Genomic DNA, 22,650 nt, shown 5'->3' on the forward strand with positions numbered 1-22,650 from the left:
GAGCTACCGTAAGAACTCGGTAAATTCGCGCTTTTTTGAGTTCAACCGTCGGTCTTGGCGCATTACTTCCCGGATGATCACTTCCTCATACAGTTAGTATGTGGAAGTGATCATTCGAGGGGTAATATCAGAAGATCAGATGTTCCCCCCGGCCAGGATTTTTGCAGTCCCTCTTTCATCCGATCTGAAGCTATCGCCACCGCGTTTTTCACACAATGCCGCCGCTTGATGAGGTTGATCCTAATGCCGGCTGGACTGTGGCCTCAACACCAAGGAAAAAGCCCGGCCCAAAGCCCAAGCCTCTTGCAGAGCGGAAACCAAGGAGGATCCTGCCAATCCAACGCCCGGAAAGAAGCTATTCACCGGAGCAGAAGGCGGAAGTCCTCGTGTGGCTGATCCACGGCCACGTTATAAAGAAGGGTTGGAAAAGGAAGCCTACGATTTATGATGCCTCGAGGCACTTCAAAATACCAGAAGGAACGATCCGTGGATGGCGGCAAAAGCGTGAGTTTTTCCTCAAAGAACATCATCGGAAACTCTGCCCCAAGTGGCCAGGCCTCCAAGATCAAGTGTACCTCTCTTTCTTAGAGCGCCGCGCCCAAGGGAAAGTAGCTACGACCTCTTGGTTCCGCCGGAAGGCACAGGCTATTTACAAGGAGTTATACCCAGACCAAAGCTCCCGGTTCCCTTTCTCCACCGGTTGGTGGCGAGGCTTCCTTCGGCGTCACAACATCGTAAAGCGACGAGTGACAAAGCAGTCAACCAAGAGGCCAGAGGATTACATCGACGTCGTGAATAGGTTCTTACGATTCATCAGGCGCATCTCTACATTACGATTCCAATCTCGGGCCATCACGATGATCTTGAACTCGCCAAAACGTCGGTTTTATCGGCGCCTTATACTCAACCTAGACGAGACCCCAATCCCATTTGAGTATCTTGATGGCTTCACTTGGGAAATACGCGGCGCAAAATCAGTCTCCGGGAAAAGCGACCGCAGCGGGTGGAATAAACGGCAGGCCACCTTGATTCTTTATATATTCGCAGATGGCGAATTCAGGCTTCGACCGACTATTATATTTCATGGTACCCCTACCGATGAAGGCGGCCAGACTTACGAGAAGGAGCAGCATCTTTATTCCCCTGACGTCGACGTAGAGTTCAATAAGACAGCATACAATAACGAGGAGCTTTTTTCTTCCTGGATTGACAACAAGCTTCTTCCCCTTATTAAGGATGAAGAAGAGGATATATTGCTCGTGATGGATGCAGCCACATTCCACAAGACTGAAGGGATTAAGAAGAAACTAAGGGATAACGGTATTTCCCTTGCACTTATCCCTCCCGGCTGTATAAGTCTTTTGCAACCCCTTGACACCGCTATCAATGCTCCTTTTAAGCGGTGGTTACAGGAGGCAACTGACGAGTATATTGAGCAGATAGAAAGAGAGAAAGGAGATGATTTCAAGTGGTCAGTTAGTGATAAGAGAGTTATGGTTACTCATGTAGTTGCTTCTGCTTTAAAGCGTCTTAGCGCAAAGTCAGAGATGGTCAAAAAAGCGTTCTTGAACTGCGGAATAAGCATACGCCCTGACGGGGCTGAGGACTGGCTGATCCGGATCAAGGATATACCTTCTGATCAGATTGACTTTACTGGGTGGGAAGAAGCCGAGGAAGTCATCGTCAAAGACGAGGACCCCGTGGATCCCCTATGTGACGACGAGGAATTCCTCGTTGCCGACGATGACGAGCTTCTTCTGCATACACAATATCACGAAGAAGTCATCAAGCAGCTGCAAGAGCGGCTGCGGAAGAGGGGCCTCAGGGTATCAGGGAAGAAGGCAGATCTGATCCAACGACTGCGAGATGATGATGACTCCCAGAAATGTCGAGAAGGAGATACAATATACATTAGCTAACTAGACCATCAGAATCAGCGCCTTCAGAAGTCTCATTGACCTTATTATCTTGCCAAAAGAAGGCTATTCCCTCTTGCTATTTACGTTCCTTTCTTAACCTCCAGTCCGTCTTCAACACCAAAAAAACACACATATGATAACTATGAAGCCGGCAGCGGCGGCGGCCATCTTCGTTATCACGATATCGGAGGGCAGCTTCAATAGAAGGCGGAGGTTGGAAGTGGGAACAAGCCGCCTACCTATTTTTGGTGGGGGATCCGTTCTGCCGCCCATCCCCGCCCTCTGTGTGGCTTGCCAAGAGACGCCGGTTGAACTCAAAAAAGCGCGAATTTACCGAGTTCTTACGGTATAGTGGCTCCTGGGGCAGTGGGTTGACCTTAAGGTCGCGAGCCGGGACGTTGAAAGGTTAAAAGTTGAAGCCGCGGTCTTCAGCTAGGGGAAACTCAGGCCGGCATGTATTATCAGCCGCTTGCTCGCGTCTGCTGTTTTCTTCTGTTATGAAACTATTGTCATCATAGATATTGACTGCCGGTATCTTGGGAGGTATCTTTCGGGAGGGCATTGTAATCAGTAAAATGAATTATGTGTGATTTTAGCTGTGAAGGGTCTGAGAGGGGTTTTTGGGTTCCCCGCAGGTACCGTCACGATGACAGGGGTGATGTGGGGCGAGGTACGGAATGGAGGTTTATGACAGCCGATGGGATACTTATATTTAGTCTTCCAATATCATCGGCAGCAGTCTGCTGCCTGATGCTAGTTGTGGTCGCTCACGAACATCGTGAACATGATCACGATGATCTGTCAAGTTTCTTTCTGAATCTGGACAATTGTATGTCTACAGTTTCTTCCTAGCTGTCAGTGCGACACCAACCAATAACACGACGGTCCCTACAGGGATCATGAATGATCGCAAGTCAAGCTTACGCTCCCCCATGAGCATCGGGGTAAGACAAAGTTGACCAGTAGTTGCTGTAACATGGATGACTCATGCACCTATCCATACATTGATGATCCTGAACCTCGGGAACTGTTGGTCTATTTGGTGAAACTGCGCTTGGCTCTTTGGGTGCGTAGATTGTCCCCTATTAAAAGGAAAGACTATCCAGGAAGCCACCTATCTCCATAGGGATATCGAAACTGAAAGATCTTTGTACATCTTCGGGAGCGACAATTATCTGTATTAAGATATGTCAGCATGCTTGTAAGCGACTTGAGTGCAATTGATGACTTATCTTCAACCGCGAAGCGGGCATCCCTTACGTCCTTCTCATTTTCCTCTTGAAAGTATCGTCTCCATGTCCACAAGCAGTCGTACACTACACTCATGCTCATTCTGTTCTTCACTTGCCGTAAGCGTAAGTCGTCGATGGTCACACCGCCAACGACGGTTGTGTCAGGCAGCGCGCAGAAGAAGCCAATGACGTCTCCGAGTCTGGCAGGTAAATCGTTGTTCACAACGCTGATCTTTCGGAGGGCGGCAATGGCGGCTTCAAGATTCTTTGTGCCAGCACTGACATCGATGATGGAGCGGAAATAGCCGTTCATTAGAATCTTGAGGACCACAAAGGCAGCACAAGTAAAAACTTGGTAGCAAAAAAACGGGCAGTAGTGACAGAACCCTGTCTTTTCCGTGGCTTTGTCGATGCTTAGCTCTATGAGACGTTGTGCTGTGAGATAGAGTGTGACGATTCTGTCTTTGTAACCATCCGTAGTGGCATCGTCAAGAAGGTAGGATGCATGCAGGTGCAGCTTAGCTGCTGTGAAGTACCATACGTTCAAGGCTAGAGCATGTTTAGCCATTATCGACAAAGAGGAAAAATCAACGAAGGGCGTGAAATACCTCTTTCTGCGCCGCATTCGCACTCCAGATCGGCCAAATCCATGTTAAGTAGACGGTACAAGGTCAACCTCTCATCTGCACTATCCCCATCTTCTGGAACATGGCGCCCGAGGGAAGAGGATACCCTCAGTCTAAATTGCTCTACCCGACGACGGTAAACAAGCGACAAGTCTGGGGCGGGGGAATCCGACAACTCTGTCATCTGGGTCACCGATAAAGGACCATCATGTGTCTGTACGAATATGGGAAGGCCACAGCCAACACTCACACTGAGCAGAGTGAATCAGCAACTGTTCGCCTAGCACATGCAATGATAGAATCCCTGGCCGACTGACCTTTGCGCTACAATGTTGCAGGCCTCCCAGGTTCGTACCCATTCAGCATACTCTAATGCTTCCAGTTTGATAGGTACTTTAGAAAAGTCTTGGGCACTAAGAGCACGATGCAGGCCTATCTGTGTCCCTATTTGTAGCATTGTTCCTACAAGCATGAAAGTCGGGTCTGCCGTGCTGCTGCTTGTCGGGAAGGGCCAGGTGCAGAGGAGCGCCAATGCCTGGACTGTCGATATGGAGTAGGAGACGGACCGCAGTGTCTTCCACATGAGATCCGTTACACTTCTAGCGAGCTTTGGCAATAATGTTGGATGGGATGATAGGCGTCTAGAGGCGACCGAGATGATGGTCCAAAATAGAAGCTCAGATAGGTGGTAATACTCTTGAGGAGATCTGTTGATATCAATAACCGGCATATGAGGATGATACGATGTCCGATAACTAAGAGTGAGAGACTTGTCAGTGGTGCCATCAGCATGGGCATTGAGGACCATACAGATTGAACAGCTCTTCAATCTCTTCGACCGAGAGCGCCGTGTTACCCAGCGCCTGCGGACGTGGTAGGGAACTAGAGAAGGGTCGGCGCGGATCAAGCTCATCGATAACAGGTCGGGTAGTGACACCAGGAGCACGTGAATGTTCTGTAGCATCGGTTGTTGCTGTAGGGGACTCATCGACAGGGATCGGGGGCGGAGGTGGCTGTTGCATAGGCGGAACGGTCGAACGGCTGCTATCGAGCTGAAGTTGACCCAGGTTTGCGTCAACTGAGAGGGTGGGTAGAAGACCTCCAGCAGTCGCGGGTAGTGCCCAATCCATCTCACTTGTTGGTCTGGTTTGAGCTGTCTCTAATGTTGGGTTTGTGTTGGAGCCATCCTGAGCTTCCTCCAGTCGTTTCTTCAAATCGCGGATCTCGTTTACCAAGTCGACCGACCGTCTAAATAGTCAGTTTCGGTAAACAAAGGCGACGACATCTATTCTTATGTTGTTACGTACCTCCGCTTTCTTGTTCTCCTAAACCCAAGCTCAATCTTGCACTCCAGTCCAAGGCGGTTGCATCGGCTACAAACTGGAAGATTTGTTGTGTCGTCACAATAAGTGAGGTCGCACCGCAGCTAAGACATTACTCAGACGGAGGTGTTTCAACCGCACAAGTTTAGGATAACTTACCTTTTGCTGCTTGCACTCGTTACAAGCCTTTCTTCGACCGGAAGATCCATCCGCATTGTCGGTGCCGGCGCCGTTGCGGCGTGGTCTCGAGGTTCCGCGTCTTGGCTGGCCTTCAGCTTGGCCCGAAGACGCATCGGCATTCATCGGCGGATGTGAATGCCGGCCAACGGCGTTTTGCAATCCGATGAAAATGAGCTCTCTAATGTCCGAGGCGGACGTTTCCAGCTCAAAGCAGGCTGGTACATACCTTTGTACTAAGAGCAATGTCCGGTCGGACTCGAAGTGCGGGGAACTCGATCATCATCCTTGCGTAAGCCTACTTCAGCTGTTTAGGGTACTCAAGTCGGGCTACCTGATACGAATGGATTGAGCTTAACTGGTTCGCAAGGTTTATTGCTGTATTTCTATATAATCATGGTCCCTTTCTTCAAGCAGATATGAAGATGGGTTCCATTAAAACCTGGGTGAACTCTAGACTTTGTTGTATAACTGCCCTCCCGCCGCGTTGTCCAGTGCCATGGCCTCTTCCAGACCAACAATAGTGAATAGCTTTTTAGGTGTAAAGTCTTTCTCCAGTCCAGTCCTTCCTGTCTGTTTGATCTTCACGAAAACATCCTTGATAGCCTGGTAGGCAGGCCCAATTGAAGCAAAAGGGAAAATGATCATCTTGTAACCCAACTCTTTGGCTTCGTCAGGCGTCCAAGAGGGAGTTGCTCCGTGCTCAACCATGTTTAGCAACATAGGCGTGGGTGCCATAAGTTCACAAACTTTGCGAGCTTCTTCCGCCGTCCTAACGCCTTCGAGGAAGCCAATGTCAGCACCAGCTCCGACCGCTGCTTGAAGTCGCCGGACAGCCTCATCGAAGCCATGTGTCTGCAGCGAGTCGGTGCGTGCTATGATAACGATATCGGAGTTAAGTTGTTTGCGAGCTTGGTAAGCCGCACCAATACGCTGCGTGAAGGTGTCGATATCGACGACTGCCTTGCCTCCAAGGTGGCCGCATCGCTTGGTCTGGATTTGATCCTCGATGTGCAAGCCTGCGATACCGGAGCGATGATACTGCGACACAGTTCGAGCGACCATGTTGGGTCCTCCATATCCCGTGTCGGCATCAGCAATGAGGGGTACCGATGGATTGAGGTTGGCAATCATCTCGGCGTGTTCTCGCATGTCGTTAAGTGATGCAAAACCAAGATCGGGCTGGCCTAGTTTAGACGCACAGGTACCAGCTCCAGTCTGTCCCAAATTCCGTCAATATGGTCGGCCTGAGAGATGAAAGGTGTTCACTCACCATGTAAATGCAGTCAAATCCTACTTCATTGGCGATGCGGGCGCTGAAGCCATCGTAGACACCAGGAGCAACAATGATTTCGTCAGTCTCCAGATGGCGTCTCAACTTAGTGGCAGCCGACAAGTGTTGGGCTGCATCACTGTTACCATTGCTGTTTTCGTTGTTGAACGTCATGTTGTTGGATAGGTGCGTTATTGCGCGGTGACTGGTTAAACAAGATCAGGATCAATTGGCCAATTAATGTGTTAGTCGTGGTTGTACTCTGTTGTCAACCTTCACTTAATCGGTTTACAAAACTCCTCAGTTATATAGATAATTGGAGTTTCCGATGCCGCATGGAAACAGTACCCATGATTTCTCGATGAGACGCAGCTGACCTATTCCCGACGCTATTGCCCAGCGGACTATCCGACCGGCGCCATCCCATGTCCGATCGCGTGTCCGATCGCATATCCGATCGGTGAACCTCTTCACCAATTCCGCAGAGTTCAAGTCCGATATTAACCCAGAACAACGCTAATTCCATCAGCTAGTCTCAAGGTTCTCTAGGCAAACCATCAACCCCGCAAACGATGCTACCTTGCTTGTTCGTTCCCATTTTTGATGAGCAAAATCTGGGGTCTCCGCATTCCGAGCGACTCAAAGAGCACGATCGGACTCTCCTGTAAGATCCAGTTGCATTTGTGAACGAGGAAGATAACTATATAATAGCCCGCCAACGCCGTTGCCTGGGAATGGTCGAGCCACAGACTATCTTGTGGGGTTAACCTTACTTCTCAATTTCAAAGCCACTATCTTCCTCTTTCTCAAGATGACTACAGAGAAGTCACATGAAACTATGCCCAAAGCTGCGAATGAGGACAGTGTCTCATTCCACGCCGAGATGGTCTCGAAACATGACACTCACAATGCGGAGTTGACGGAAAGCCCTTTCGGTCATCATGAGAGCTTAGAGTGGAGGACTGCTGAGAAGCGAATTGTTCGCAAGCTGGACATGACACTTTTGCCCATTGTTTGGATCCTCTACATGTTCAACTACTTGGACAGAAACAACATTGCGCAAGTCTTACTATCCTCCCAAACTCAGTCTACAATGGATTCATCGCTGACACATACTGCGTTACAGGCAAGCGCGTCTCGACAAACTCGAAGAGGACACCGGACTCGTTGGTAATGAGTTCAATGTTGCGGTCTCGATACTAAATGTGGGCTACATGCTTGCACAGCTACCCTCGAATATGATCTTGACTAGAGTCCGGCCAAGCATTTACCTACCAGCCTGCGTCGTGGTCTGGTCGTGCGTGTCAGCAGCTACTGCTGGGGTTACTAGTTTCTCCGGCCTTATTGCCGTGCGCTTCTTTTTGGGAATAGTTGAGGCACCCTTCTTCCCTGGGGTATGTCATCTCCTACAGCTCTTGGGCTACAATATTTCATGATTTCGCCCGAGTTAACCACAGAATTCTTGACTTTAGGCCTTTTTCATGCTCTCTGCCTGGTACACTCGAAAGGAACTCGCACTCCGAACAGCAGTCTTATACTCGGGTCTTGTTCTGGCCACCGCCTTCTCTGGGCTCATCGCAGCTGGTATCTTTGCTGGTCTATCTGACAAGGCAGGCCTACATGGCTGGCAGTGGCTGTTCATCCTTGAGGGAGCTGGTAGCGTCTTAGCTGCCCTGTTTGCGTTTGTTCTCCTCCCAGACTTTCCAGAGTCTAAGACTGGTAGTGGTAGATGGCTCTTTAACGACGAAGAGCGACACTTGGCTAGACAGCGCATTGCTCTTGACCGTGTTTCACTTCCCGAGACTGAGAGGACAGTGTGGCATGGTCTGAGGCTTGCTGTTAAAGACATCAGAACCTGGATTTTCGTGAGTTCATCTCAAAGATCAAGAATCCGTATGTCATCTCTGTGCTAACTTGAACAGGTTATTATCCTATGTGCCAACCATACTGCTTATGGCTTCAACAACTTCTTTCCAACGTGAGTCGTTCGTTTTGAGGTCCAGATGTAAAGTCACTAAATACATATCCACGATAGCATCGTTAAATCTATGCACCTCGGGTCTCGAACTATCACACTAGTCCTAACAGCTCCCCCGTACCTGTTTGGTGCAGTCGTGTCATTTCTTGTGGCTTACTCCAGCGATCACTTCAATGAGCGCGGCTACCATATCAGTGGCCCCATGTTGGTGGCAATCATCGGCTTCATCATCTCAGTCGCGACTTTAAACAATGCGGCTCGATACACAGCCTCTTTTCTTTACTGTTCCGGGGCCTTTGCCGCCAACGCCGCTGTATACTCGTGGGCCGCATCATCACTCAATCAGACACCAGAGAAACGAGCCTGCGCAACAGCAATTATCAACCTACTTTCTCAGCTCGGCAATATCTGGAGCCCCTACTTCTTCCCTGCTTCCGATGGGCCGCGCTTTGTCATGGCCATGCTACTGATGATGGCGTTCTCGGCCCTTAGCATCTCAGCGTCTATGCTGATGAAGTTCTTGCTTAAGAAGGAGAACAAGAAGCTGCTTGCCCAAGGACAGCAGACGGGACATGAGATCAGACTGTATACAACCTAGGACGGAATCTTATGAAAGAACATGCTGTTTCGGTATGAATAACATAGTCGCAGTCGAGAGCTGCTATAAAAACGCCTCGTTATGTAATTATCAGGTAACAGTCAGTCGATATAAACCCACCGCACTTCCGAATTCAGGTCAGTCAAACAGCGAGCGTGTTGCATAAAATAAGGCTATAGCGGTTTCCAAGGTGCTAGAGGAGGAACTGCTCTAAAGTTAAAGTAGTAAGCCGTTTGCCAAGTGTAAGCTCAGCGAAATATCTAGTAGCTATGACTTTGAACTAGACTAAATGCAAATAATAAGGTTGTATTTAAGTTACAAGCGTATCTTGAGACTAAAAGAGTCCTCCGGTTCCTATCAACAAATACCTGCCTTCTGTATCTCGCCTATTCATACCCAGCAACTCCACACAGTTGAACCCTTCAAAGGTTGTGAATGCTGCTATTCTTGCTCCAACGACGAAATGTCTTGCCATAATAGTAGAAGACGACACCAAACAGACACCAGAGAAGGACCAAGCTTCCATTAGTCATGATGGGTGGGATGAAACTGATGACGATGAGTACGGTATAATCTACACGCTGAGTGATCGACTTACCCCGACTTGATGCTCCAAGGAGTGATAAATTTGCTGAATCCATAGCCCCAAAGGTTCTTGTTGACAGTGATGCTAACAAACAGGCTGCCAGCAACGGGTTTATAACTGTCGACGGCATACGTGCTCGAAATGCTGGGGAGGGCCGCAACTTGGATACCCGCACAAGTATATCCAACAAGCACGATTGCCTCCCATGGCCAAAGGTTCTCATATCCAACTGAGACAATGATGTTTCCGAGGTACATAATAAGAACGAATGGGATCATGGCGAGCAACCGCATCTCTGGCTCGCGAACACCGTTATTTCTAGCGGTGAGTTTGGCAGCCACCCAGTCGGACAGAGGACCACCCGTCGCCAGGCCGATGAGAGATCCGACAAAAATAGCAAAATTGGTAAATCCAATCGTCTGGCTAGAGAAGTTGTAAGGTGGCGCGGCAAGTACTTGGCTCTGGGTCAGATTGATGGTTAAGAAAGAAGAGCAGCTCCAAGAGACAACAAAGCTGGCGAATTGAACGATGGGGAAGGCAAATAGCTTCCAAGGGATCCATAGGTCCAGAAGAATAGCCTTGAAGGGATGGGCATTGGGCTGGAAGACACGAAATTGCCACTTCGCGGGCTTGCCCCTGCCAAGGTAAGGATCTCTTTGAGCCGTCTCGCTGGCGGTTAGATCAGCAAGTCTATCCGGGGTACCTTTCTCCGTGGCCACGTTGATGGCGGGATCCGCTGTGCTCTGGGTATCTTCCTGTGAATTCTCCGCGTGTTTGGCGTTGACCGAACTGTCATTCTTCCCGCTGTTGGGTCTGACTTCCTCAAGGATCTCGTTCGGGTGGGGGCGATGCCATCTAGTTCTCGTCAGCGGGAGGTCTTAGTGGGCAAGTAGGGCGGGTGACGAACTTGGTCTCTGGAAATAGGAAGACGATATAGATCAGTACAAACGCGCCTAGGGCCACGTTTAGCCACCAAAAGTTACGCCACCCGACATTGAGCGCGACGGAACCGCTGACAATCGGACCGATCATCAATGATCCCATATATGTGACCCAATAAAGAGTGTTCCATTTGCCTCTGTCGTGCAAGAAGAAGATATCTAGGTAACCGTTAGATCTCCACCGGGGCATATTCACGCTTTGATAACGCTCTAACATGTTGACTTACCAGCAATGACGGATGGTTGGATCGACTCTGCAGGGCCAGCGCCAATACCATTAAGCCTAGGTCACGGTTAAGAAATGTTTCGACAACTCGTCCCCTTCAATACATACACACAAGCGCCCATGAAACTGCCATACGTCTGGGCACGGGCTCTCCATACCATGGAGGCGAGGCAAATCAGGTTGGAGAAGATGTATACCGGGCGTCTACCGAAGGAAGTGCTGATCGGAACCCTAGTGCACGATAATTAATAACCTCATTCGGATCAAACCAGACTCTTCTGCCTCTATCGGATGTAGCACTTACCATATAAAGTTGCTAAACCCCAAAACCAAGATACACACTCCAGTGAACTGGACAGCGTCCGCCAGGCTGCAGTGAAACGCCTCGATGTAGTCTGGAAACATAGGTGCAAGCGCTAGTGGCCCAAAACCCTGGAAGAAGCTCGCTAGACTGGCTCCAGTGATTGTCAATATTTTCCATGTAAATGACCAATTGAGGGGGTCGGCAGGATCGTCCGAAGGCTGAGGAATGAGGACACGGCTGGAACCAGAACGATCTTTGACAAAATGGTGCGATGCAACATCTCGCATGATCTCTGTGCCGGGCACGATATCTGTGTGGAGCTCCGCCTCGATGGCATGGAGCTCCTGAGATGTCTATCAGCATCCCGCTCCAAGGTCACATGAGAAATGACTTACCTCATTGTTATAGTTCATCTCCATGGTGATTTTCGCTCTCCTTGGTCCGTCGCTGGGAGAGATGGATTGTCAAACAGTCCTCAGAGGTTCTTGGCAGCTGGTTTATAACAATTCTGACTCTCTCGCCAACCTCGCATGTTAAAGAATTGAGCCAAATGCCGATGTCTTTACCGATGCCAAGGCTATTCCAACTGAGGGGTTACTCCGCACACACTAGCTCCAGCTTTTACCGTTAGATGTCACATGGGGTGAGCTTGGTCAATGGCAGTGCGAAATGGGGTGGCCAACACAGAGCTTGGTGCTGATTGGGCTGGATCGCTTCGAGATTCCCACCCCAGCTTCGATCCCGCATGGTTCGAGACTTCCGGTTTTGAAGGTCGGAGCCAAGTGGGAGGACGGGCCTCCTATCTCCTTGAGTGCGTTAAGGCTTCGTGAGGGTCACGACAGGGGGTCCGGTCCAATTAAAATAGCGAAAATTAGAGGTACTTTAATCCCCACCTATTTTCTATGGTGATAGAAGTCCCAACAATCTTGTGAGTTACAAATCGCAACATCACATTGCTTGCAGCCATAAGATGACCTCTTCAGCCCCTTCCTTTTCGTATTGCCGTTGACGCCGGCTAATGGCTTCCTCTTGCTACGTGACCTAATTTGACCGCAGCGGAGTCCTTGACAAGCAAGGCAAGGGCTGTTTTTCCCTCTTTTGACGCGTTCATGCAGCTCCATAGGCGTATTTTCGTCGCCAGCTCGAAATCGCTGCCTGGAATGACCAGTCCAATAAGCCGCAATAAGGTCATCTATAAGGCGGCCTCGCCAGTCACTCTGAGACCGTATTTTCTTCCACTTTGGCTGCCCATGAAGCTGAAGAAGATAGCTATTGATGAGGGCTGTGTCAAGAAGGAAGGTCCAAGCTATAGCCTGCCAAGGGCCACGACGAATTGAGTGACTATAGCCCCGTGATGCCCTTAGTTGGTCGCCACGGTCCACATGGTTCATCTCATCGTTGTACGTAGCGGCGATAGAAGGGATCGCAAAGGTCTTAACGGCATCGTCACCAAAAAAACGCTGTATTGGCCGTGCGCGGGCTTGATCTGTATTTGGCCTCTTCCTCTTCCGTATGATAAGCTCGTCGCCTTTGAATACAGTAGATAAGAAGAGCACGAGGGCGTTATCCTTCCACGCGATTTGGTTGACCTAGGGAAGAGTAAGTCAAATTAGTAGGGGTTTTATAGGTAAATTTGACTTAGCTTGCTACCTTATTATCAACTGTTGGAGCCATTCTGACCTCATTGAACTGAAGGAGCCTCCGGCCGGCAGAATCATCGTCTTTGAGCTTCGCGAAGGGGGCGTAGATACCACAGTTGCGGCGGGCCGTGCCTGTGGCCCCGTGGCCATATTGACGGAGGCTTCTAAAGAGGTTAGCGGACGAGAAGAGGTTATCAATGAAGACGTGATATATGGCTTTTGGCAGCTTATTAATAAGGGCAATAACCACGCTTTGTGTCGGGTTGAGGTGTGTGTAAAGTCGCCTTCTTCTCTGAGATCGAAGCCGCGTTACGAGGCTAACTGGACCGTATCTCTTCTTCGGCTCGTGCCAAAGCCACCGCAAGAAGAGGCCTTTTTGCGCCGTGGCCCAGATCTTGAAGCCCACGGGGATAGGCTTATTTGGGACTCGTGTTGTCTGGTATGACCTTCCTGTATAGCGGATCATACACTCGTCCACAGCGATATTCGTGCCCGGCTTGAGGAATTCAGTTGACGCGTATTGTAGGTGCCGAGACCACTCGTCAACGGCGGCAAAGACCTTCGTAAGGCCAGCTTTGGCAGCCTCTTTGGCGAGGCTGAAGGGGTTGAAGAGCCGAAGGTGCCGATGAATCAGTTGAAAGCGGTCAAAAGTCATGACTTTGAGGATTGAATGGTCGGAACCTTGGTGCCCTAGCCGGGAAGTCTTCCAATGGTCTCGGATTGTGATTTCCTTATGAATTCCTATATGAATTAGAAGCGCAAGCCATAGATATACCTCTGGCACGGTGGTTGGCTTCCAACTGCGAATTCGAGCCCGTGGCTTCCAGCTGCGACTGCGAAGCAAATGATCAACCCATTCATTCGTATATTTAACCCATTTTGCAACTAGGAAATAAGGCACAAAGTGATGGAAGAGGTCAAGAGGCTGCTGGGGCAGCTCTTTGACCTCGAGGTCGCGATCAGGCACCATCACCGGGAGGAAATTGGTGCCGCAGCTAGGGACCGGGTTGAAGATAGGTCGGCAGGTGAAATCGGCTGGCTGCTCGCGGCGGCTATTCTCTTCTGTAATTATAATACTTGGATCAGAGGCACTCAGTGCCTGACTAGGGATTGATTGAGAGCTCATGAGTATCTTCAAAAATATTTATATGGTGTTTTAGGTGGAAATAATTAATTGAGCACTATGTGGTACCCCTCTCGTACCTACGTCATGACTAAGGTCATGTGGGTCAAGTAACCTCACGAAGCCTTAACGCACTCAAGGAGATCCCCTGATGGCGTGGCTGATTTGTCGAGACGATCCTGGCTGGGCGATAGCGATGGCGCCTTGTGAGGCGGATCCCTGACCCGAATCCTGGAGCTGGAAGCCAAGGGCTGAAAGCAGAGTGTTGGCTGAGCTTCCGAAACCACCAAACTCGCCCCTTTCTGATAAGGTTGTACATTGAGACACAGAAGTGACCTTCAACAGCTCGTCTATCGTCCATGCGATAACTGTTTATTGCTTAATTTCACTATTGAGGCCGTAGCACGCATACGTAAAGTTTTTAGAATATGTAGAACCATGCGAGTACTAAGGCATCAAAAATCTGTAGGTGTCCGCTAAAGTGGTGCCCCATAGGCGGCTATCTTCAAGGCCTGTGCATTACCCCGTACTTCCCCATGGGGTGACAGGGTATACCTACTCCACCTGTCCTCTCAGGAGTGAAACCGGATAAGCCACCTAGGTATGACTCGAGTGGGCGGAGGTAGTGTAAAGCCCTCACTTTTCTGGGCTAGAATCCATGGTGCCGGTGATCCGAAATGAGACTGATGGCGTGCGGGGGAGAAGGCCCTCGCGTGTGTGCTGAGAACTAAAGGGCCTCCGCTCCCCTAATGACAAGTTCCAGTGGTTGGAGGGGTTTGAGGGGCTCCCAAAGAAGACCCAGTAGTCCGTTAAGGCAAAATGCGAGCTTTCTTTTCTCAGATGACGTTTAATACAAGGAAGAATCCTTCAGTTCTACCTTGCGTTCCACAAGGCGTAAGGGCTCACTAACCTCGGGAGAACTCTAACTTCTCCCACATGGTCTCCGATCGGCATGACCACCGGCAAATCGGCATGACCACCGGCAAATCGGCATGACCACCGGCAAATCAGCATGACAGACTACTGCAAGCGCCGGGCATCTCCTTGCTTGCGGTAAGACTGCCAACGCGTACTGTGCAAGGATCTAAACCAATTACGGTTAGTAGCTCTCTCAGCTCACTCTGATAGCAATATGATAATATCAGCTGTCTGCCACATTTATAAGACACTTAGATAGTGCCTTAGCAGCGGGGCGAATACCCGTTGGCAGTCTTACCGCAAGCAAGGAGATGCAGGATGGACAGTGATGCTCACGAGAACTAGGAGAGGCGAGAAGACTCCAAGTGGCAAGTTATAACCCTTGCCCTTCTCCCTCACACTACCCACGCAATGACACCAACAACTAAAGCCCTCGTCATATTGAGACTTGAGGACGTTTCGGACTCCAGGAAATATACCCCAATTCCTCGCAACCAGACGAGACTCTGGTTGAGATGCACGCGTCTGGCATCTGTATTTCAGATGTCTCGTGGGCGAGTGGTGAGTTGCCATGCGGTCCGAACGCAGCACTTCGCCATGAAGATGAACTACCGTAAGATCTCGCGAAATTCAAACAAAGTGGCGTCCTTATATTTCCACTCTTAGCCGCCTTACCTCTTAATCTAATTGGCTAACTTCTTTCCGGTTATTTCTAAAAGATCTGACTCATCAATTACTGTAAGCTGATTCGATAGCATGGCTAGCTGGCTTGCATTAGCCTGCATTAACTTGCATTAGTTGCACTTAGTTTTGTTCGAATTTCGCGAGATCTTGCGGTACGACAAAGCATAGCTCAGGCGACTCAAAATGCAGTTACTGAAAGCTTGTATTCATCTACAGGTGTAGTTGTGGGTTTGGAGACAAGCGTTGCTGTCACGACCGTGTCCAAGGGGAAGGTCCTCTTGTCGTTTTTTTACTCACTTCGCGTTCCCTACAGATTGCTGGGAAGCATGGTTGTCCCTGGTTGAGTAGAGAAAGTCAAGGTCGCCTTGAGTGGAAAGGAGAGCTACTTTGGAGCCTCAGTGTGCTTGCCCAGCTTCCCACCGTTTCCACTGCTGGTGCCAAATTGTTAACAATTTAAATTAGGTTCGACCAGCAGCCACCTGTTCGGGGGAGGAGGGGGCTTAGCGTCTCATTGGGTTTGACGGGGCTGGGGCGAATGTAGCATTATCTTATCAGCCTGAACTCAGAGTTCTCGAGTGGGCCAGAGCCTTCGTTCATGGAGGGACATGGCGATTGCCGCCGTCCCCAGAAGTGATTGATCGATCCATTAGGGAATGGCTGGGCGGTGAGGAGCCATATTAAGAGAATCGAGGTAACATTCTGGTTCTCATGACATCTTTACCGCACCTGAGTCGCACGTAAATCATGGAAGGCGGAGATTGTCTCCTACATACAGTACATAAGAGTGTGGTTAATGAACCACAGTGTCTCACTCCCTTTCAACACGCTTCGTTGCACTACTGAAACCAAGGAAGGGGTCGACGCGAGAATATTCGGGTGCTTGGTACAGCTCCTGAATGACGACTGACTCAGCCCGCGCGTCACATGCTGTAGCTGGCACAAAATATCAGCCACATCCATGGGCGGCCCGAATCGTAATAACAGGTAAGAATCTGTATTCCCTACATCTCCCCACTTCCCCCCCATCTTTCATCCGCAGTTCTGCGGCAGCATGCCTTGGTGTTTTGGAACCAATGGCTTCACAAAACAACCCCCGTGGCGACGGGGCTGTGAAGATCTCGATTGCTCTGAGTGTCGTTGGAAACCTCTTTGTCCTAATGCGCCTATACGCTCGATTTGTCGTGGTCGCAAAGCCAGGTTTCGAGGACTTGTGCCTTGCGGTTGCGATGGGTTTTGCAACAGCATTTACAGTTCTCATGAAGGTCCAAGCCGACAATGGCCTGGGCATGCACGAGTGGGATTTGACCGAGGGAGACCTCCTTCGACCGCTGAAGGCAAGATACATCATACATCCACGTGTTGGAATGCTCTAACATTTGATAGCCCTTCCTGTTCAGCGTTCTTTGCTACTATCTCGCCCTCGCTTTTGTCAAGGCCACGTTTCTGTTCCAGTACCATCGAATTTTCGCCGTCGCCGAACCTCGAATGCGCAGCATAATATACGTTGCCGGAGTTTTTGTCTTTTTATACAGCCTCATGACAGTACTTGTGACTGTCTTCCTATGTGTGCCAGTCGAGAAAATTTGGCGGCCCGATGTGCCCGGCGTCTGCCTGAATAGAATGGCAGTCTGGTGCACCAACGCAGCCCTAAACATTGTCACAGATTTTGTCATAATCCTCCTTCCCATGCCCGCTTTAAAGCAACTACGCTTGCCGAAATACCAAAAGCATGCCGTCATCCTCGTTTTCGCTGTTGGTGGTCTCACATGCGCCGTCAGCATTGCACGGTTGCAGAGCCTGGTCAAGGTCGCAGGCAGCAACGATATCACCTACGAAAATGCCAGTACAGCCACATGGAGCGCCGGCGAACTGAACATGGCCCTCATTTGTGCGAGCCTGCCGGGTCTGCGTCCCCTGTTAGCCCGGGTCAGGCGCGGCCTGCTCAGTGTCTCAGCTCGTTCGAACACGGGCGATGATCATAGCCAACCATCTCGGGCAAGAGGTTGGCCACTTGGTCCCGTGGACCGTTTCGTCGATGAAAACTTGCGTCCAAAGCCCAATGCGATGAGCGACGATGAACTTCCGCTGCAGAGCAGGTGCTGGGCGCGCGCTAGGCTGGCCGAGCATGGAAGTGCCGAGAACTTCGGCAAGATGGAGAATGGACAAATCATGGTCCTCACGGATATCTCACAAGAGGAAAGTAGCCGGCGCTAAGTGTAACACCGCAAAGATATTTTTCCTAAACAGCTTTTAATAACTAAAAATATAATTTGAGGTAAGCAGCGGCACCGGTGCTCTGATCTGGGACGAGCATGGATTCATTACTGCGGGCGGGATGACTTGTGTCCCAACTCGATGATTTCAGGAATACTAATGCAGAGTAAGGGCCTTTATCCGACCAAGACTGCGCTGTTTCCTCCTATTGAAACATGAATTAGACAAAAACCTGGCTCCAATCCTCATTTTCGCAATACTCCTTAAACTTGCGCGGCTGTCGCGCCAGATTCTCCCGGTTGCTATGGGTGTACACAGATTCCCAGAGCGCATGGAACTTGAACATGTCGCTCATGTCGTCGATCGCATGAGGTGGCAATCCCGCCTGAGCCATTCCCGCCCGGCTTTGCTCGTCGGTAACTTTGTTGTATGAGATTTTCTTACCCGTCACTTGACTGAGAATGTCGATCTGTTGCACAATGGTAAGCCATTCCCCATGTGCCGACACTACCTTGCCGTCTCCATGATTAAACTCATCTGACTCGATGGCTAGCCGGACAAAAAGACCGAAATCGTGGTAGGTATCTAGGAGCGGCATCAGGGTGTCCTCAGACCAGACGCCATCGACGACATACGAGCCATCTCCGGCGGGACGTGGGCGGCAGAAGGTAGTAAAGTTATTCATGTAGCCACCAGCGTATATGTCGACGAATGGGACTCCAATGCTCCGTGCGTGGTCAGAGATGAGTGTCTTTGAATCGAAGTGGTAAACCTTGGTAAGCTTTCCTCCCGAAACCTTGGTCGCGTTTTCCTCTGAGGAGATCAGGAGCAACTTGACGCCGATGTTCTTCGCAGCCTCCACCATGGCTTTTCCTTCAGCCATCTCCCGCTGCCCATCCATATGTTCCCAGAAATTGGTCATAATCTGAGCATTCTTGTCAGGCTCCTGAGCCATAGCATCACCGCACGAATCTTACAAAGACGAATGTCGCACCGGCGAAAGCCTTCTCGATGCCAGCCTTGTTATCCGCGCTTAGGTTGCAAGAGACCACCTCGACGCCTTTATCGGCGAGAGCCTTTGCCTTTGGCTTCGTTGCATCTCTTGTCAATCCTCGGATGAGGTATAGAAGTGCCGAAGCGGCCAAATTGTTTATAACGCTGCCTCCCTGAAGCCCGGTGGCGCCAACGACAGCAATAAGAGGGGCGGAAGCGTCAGTGGAGATGGTCATGGTGGTGGTGGTGGGTTGGTCAAGAATAGGTCTGAGAAATCAAAGTGGTCTATTAGTGTTGTGAAAGTGCTGTTCTTATCAAATAGTGATGCGGCGGACATCCTCCGTATATAAAGGTGCCCAACGATGTAGGCCAGTAGACGTTGATGCAACATTGCACGTGTAGTCGCGTCATGTCCGAGACAACGGGCATATGAACTTTCCGAGCAGCCGCTTTCGGACCGAAGTTCAATTCAGTCGGCACTTGATTGGCCTTTAAATAAGGCGCTTTTGTAATGAAAGACGTGGTAAATGTCCTGTCGGTGTTTCGCGGAGGCCGAGAGGGCGCTGGGAAAATGCCGTTCGCCAGATTTAACGCTCAACTGGGGCAATCGACCCGCTCTTACGGTTAACGAGAGGTCCTGTTGAATAAGAGGAGCAATTGCGATCGTGCCAAAGACTAGTGGTGCGCCCTGTTTTTTGGCGCAGTTGAATTGTTCAACAGGTCCGATCGTCCCTTTTTAATTTTCCCCTATCTCCTGAGTGCGTGCGGACCTCCACTGTGGTAACAATGAGGGGTTATGTTGAATAAGAGGAGCAATTGCGATCGTGCCACTAACTATGTGGCGCGCCTTGTTTTTGGCACAGTTGAATTGTTCAACAGCTCCATTCCGAGGCGTTTATTCTTAGCTGCCCCTACCGACACCCTTAACAGGCTAGGCAGTTTAATTTGGCATGACGGTTGATAAAATTGATCTCCCGGTCTACGTGTTTACGTTATAATTCGGCATCCTATAGATCACGCTCGTCTCCTGCTCAGTAAAGCTACCTTACTTAACTATCATGGCCGTAGGCGTTGAATAATTCGTTATAAATGCACTCTCGCTACTGCCTATGATTCATGTATCTCTTCTACTTTGGCTACCTGTGAAGTTGAGCAATATAGCTGTTAATAAGGGCCATATTAAGGAGGAAGGTCTAGGCTAGTGCCTGCCACGGGCCCCGGCGGAGGGTATGATTATACTTATAATATGACCTCAGCTGATCACCACGGTCAACATGGTTCATCTCGTCATTATAAGTAGCAGCCACTGTCGGTATGTTAATCATTTTGATAGCTTCGTTCCTAAAAAAACGGCGTATCGGCTTAGCCTCTGACTTCTTGGATGACGGCTTCTTCCTCTGTCGGATAACACGCTCATCATCGGCGCTGGTAAACACGGTAGATAAGAATAACACAAGCTTAGTATCCTTCCAAGCGATTTAGTTAACCTATGGTTATAGCACGAAGGCGAATTAGTAGGTGTAACGGGCTGAGCCCGTGGGGGTCTCGGCTTGCACTCTCGACCAAGACCCACATAAGCTCAACAGCTAAAAGGGGCTCTTTTTGCTTCTCCTTTTTCACTTTCTTTTCCTTTCTTCCTTAGCTTTAGGATACTCGTTAGAGTCGTTTAGCTAGTTGTTAATATACTCAGCTGGACCGTTACACAGGAGGAGGCAGATATTTATAAGCTTGCAGAAGAGTTAATGTCCGAGCTTAAAGTAATATAAAATAACGCTACGAAATGGAATTTAACTTATATAATAATTAAATGCGCCTTAATTAAGTAGTCTAAGCTTAATAGCTTTATTTAAGAGTTAGGGCTAGAAGTAGATACCTTAAGAAGGGTTCTTACCGCCGATATCCTGACCTCTAATAACTAAAAGGTCCTTAGGGAAGTTCTCTATATCTTAGAGCCGGTCTATAATATAACGATGAGAATATAGGGATAGGGTATAAGCGGGGGTTATAGCTGGCTCTAGGAGGTTATGATAGGGATAGAGTTTATTCTAGAATATCTCGAAGACTAGCGGGCTCTCTATAATAAGGAATCCGCTCATCTAGCTATATGTCACGGCCATGACATACGCCAGGCGGGGAAGCCCGGCAAAATGACCTGACTAAGCAAGATAAGACCGAAGGGACCGAACTTCGCTCTCGCCGGTCCTAGGACCGAGTGTTAAAAACATTGGTCTTACCCTAGACCGAACCTCAGCAACGTCGGTCCTAAGAATAACTCAGAGTATATAGCACACGCTCATTAGCACTTTCTTATATACTAGCTACCTCAGCTATTAATATAACTTAGTTATACTTAATATCTTAAGCATATTACTAGACGTGACTTATAACCTATTGCTTAGACTACGCCTAGCACTCTCTGCTAATATAAACCTAGTATGACTAGTTTTATCCCTTAGGAAATATATAATTATTATATATTAATAGCTCTTATTTAGTAGTGCACTATATACTCTAAGCAATACTATTACTATAGCACCTAATACTGGATCTCCTTTTACCCCTCGCAGTAAGCTGCCTATTACCCCCTAATAGGGATAGCCCGCGACTAAGCCAGAGGAACCTAATATCCTAATAGATATAGATAACAATAGTAAAGAATATATCGTCCCGGCCTCACACGAGGATAAGGTCTATAAGCTTAGAAATAAGTATAACCACCTAAGTACCTAGCATAATAACCTCCTAGATAGTATATATAATAACGCTAAGATTACTTAGGAATAATTAGCTAGCATAGAGATATTTATAAATAATATATAGGAATATTTCCGCTAAGCTATAAAATAATAATAATAATAATACTAATAGATAATTAATAAATAATAAAACTAAATTAACTAACTTATTATACTTTAAGCTTAGTAAAATAACCTAATATAATAGTAGGTTTATAATCTTAGTAATCTAATATTTAAGTATATTGCCGCTAATATAATTTATAAAGATATTAGTGAGATTATTAAACCTAAGGACTTAGAGCTATTTAATAGATAAGCTACTTATATTAAGATATTCCTTATATCTCTTAGAGTATATTAATAATACTTTCTTACTAGGATAGCTAGTACTAAAAGTAAGGTCTTATATGCTAATAAATACCTTATAGGTAATATACTTACTTAGTTTAAACCTAAGCTATATGACTTTCTTAGAAATAAACCTATTAAAGAAATATAACTCCTTTTCGCTAAGTATAAAAACTTTAAAGATATAATTAAATATAACTTTAAAACTATTAATAAAAAATAATAAGCTATATAAAAACTTAATATAACAGGCTAAGCCCGTGGGGGTCTTAGCTTATACTTTTAACTAAGACCTATATAAGCTTAATAACTAAAAGGGGCTTTTTTTACTTCTTTTTTTTTACTTTTTTTTTCTTTCTTTCTTAGCTTTAAGATACTTATTAGAATTATTTAGCTAGTTATTAATATACTTAGCTAGACTATTATATTATTTTAAAGCTTTATCCTTTAATAAGAAAACTAATTAATTAGGTTAATTAGTTTAATCCCTGCTTAGCTTTCTATATAATTAAGCCCAGAAGAGCAAAAGGCTCCTGCCTATATAACGGTCAAGCTAAGTATATCCCTGCGAAGACCTTATATAAATCACGAGTAGTAGAAGTTCCCCCCCCTAAGACCTCGCTACTAAAGCAATTAATAGAAGGTCCCTTAAAGGGATAAGTATTTAATTAATTAACCTTGCCTAATAAGATAAATTAATATAAATAATTAATATAAGTAGCTTTTATAATAAAAGCTCTTAATTAAGATAGGGGCTCTCTTAGCTAAGCCTCCTAGATAATAATATAAATAATAATATAAATATTAAAG

At 48.0% G+C, this 22,650-nt stretch overlaps 7 protein-coding genes across 7 annotated transcripts; 3 read left to right on the forward strand and 4 right to left on the reverse strand.

The window, feature by feature from the left end:
- Nucleotides 1-215: 215 nt before the first annotated feature.
- Nucleotides 216-1,919, forward strand: LRP88_04350 (uncharacterized protein; the record flags this gene model as incomplete). Its single annotated transcript, XM_083240924.1, has 1 exon — nucleotides 216-1,919. One exon carries the CDS (start codon nucleotides 216-218, stop codon nucleotides 1,917-1,919), a length of 1,704 nt encoding a protein of 567 aa, XP_083102072.1.
- Nucleotides 1,920-3,090: 1,171 nt separating this feature from the next.
- LRP88_04351 (uncharacterized protein) lies at nucleotides 3,091-3,464 on the reverse strand (the record flags this gene model as incomplete). The annotated part of the gene is made up of 2 exons (XM_083240925.1): nucleotides 3,091-3,094; nucleotides 3,148-3,464. 2 exons carry the CDS (start codon nucleotides 3,462-3,464, stop codon nucleotides 3,091-3,093), a joined length of 321 nt encoding a protein of 106 aa, XP_083102073.1.
- Nucleotides 3,465-5,729: 2,265 nt separating this feature from the next.
- On the reverse strand, nucleotides 5,730-6,723 carry LRP88_04352 (Pyruvate/Phosphoenolpyruvate kinase-like domain-containing protein; the record flags this gene model as incomplete). The annotated part of the gene is made up of 2 exons (XM_083240926.1): nucleotides 5,730-6,494; nucleotides 6,550-6,723. 2 exons carry the CDS (start codon nucleotides 6,721-6,723, stop codon nucleotides 5,730-5,732), a joined length of 939 nt encoding a protein of 312 aa, XP_083102074.1.
- A 637-nt stretch (nucleotides 6,724-7,360) lies between these two features.
- On the forward strand, nucleotides 7,361-9,125 carry LRP88_04353 (major facilitator superfamily domain-containing protein; the record flags this gene model as incomplete). The annotated part of the gene is made up of 5 exons (XM_083240927.1): nucleotides 7,361-7,578; nucleotides 7,676-7,943; nucleotides 8,022-8,414; nucleotides 8,472-8,527; nucleotides 8,585-9,125. The coding sequence occupies 5 exons, from the start codon at nucleotides 7,361-7,363 to the stop codon at nucleotides 9,123-9,125; spliced, it is 1,476 nt and encodes a 491-aa protein (XP_083102075.1).
- A 422-nt stretch (nucleotides 9,126-9,547) lies between these two features.
- LRP88_04354 (serine/threonine kinase 16) lies at nucleotides 9,548-11,601 on the reverse strand (the record flags this gene model as incomplete). The annotated part of the gene is made up of 7 exons (XM_083240928.1): nucleotides 9,548-9,674; nucleotides 9,724-10,566; nucleotides 10,619-10,811; nucleotides 10,880-10,935; nucleotides 10,987-11,109; nucleotides 11,183-11,526; nucleotides 11,578-11,601. The coding sequence occupies 7 exons, from the start codon at nucleotides 11,599-11,601 to the stop codon at nucleotides 9,548-9,550; spliced, it is 1,710 nt and encodes a 569-aa protein (XP_083102076.1).
- A 5,632-nt stretch (nucleotides 11,602-17,233) lies between these two features.
- LRP88_04355 (uncharacterized protein) lies at nucleotides 17,234-17,761 on the forward strand (the record flags this gene model as incomplete). The annotated part of the gene is made up of 1 exon (XM_083240929.1): nucleotides 17,234-17,761. One exon carries the CDS (start codon nucleotides 17,234-17,236, stop codon nucleotides 17,759-17,761), a length of 528 nt encoding a protein of 175 aa, XP_083102077.1.
- Nucleotides 17,762-17,981: 220 nt separating this feature from the next.
- On the reverse strand, nucleotides 17,982-18,990 carry LRP88_04356 (NAD(P)-binding protein; the record flags this gene model as incomplete). Its single annotated transcript, XM_083240930.1, has 2 exons — nucleotides 17,982-18,686; nucleotides 18,739-18,990. 2 exons carry the CDS (start codon nucleotides 18,988-18,990, stop codon nucleotides 17,982-17,984), a joined length of 957 nt encoding a protein of 318 aa, XP_083102078.1.
- Nucleotides 18,991-22,650: the final 3,660 nt, after the last annotated feature.

This window comes from Fusarium phalaenopsidis (assembly GCF_050370095.1).
Source record: "Fusarium phalaenopsidis strain FUZ10S chromosome Unknown contig_32292, whole genome shotgun sequence".
Classification (NCBI taxonomy): Eukaryota; Fungi; Ascomycota; class Sordariomycetes; order Hypocreales; family Nectriaceae; genus Fusarium; species Fusarium phalaenopsidis.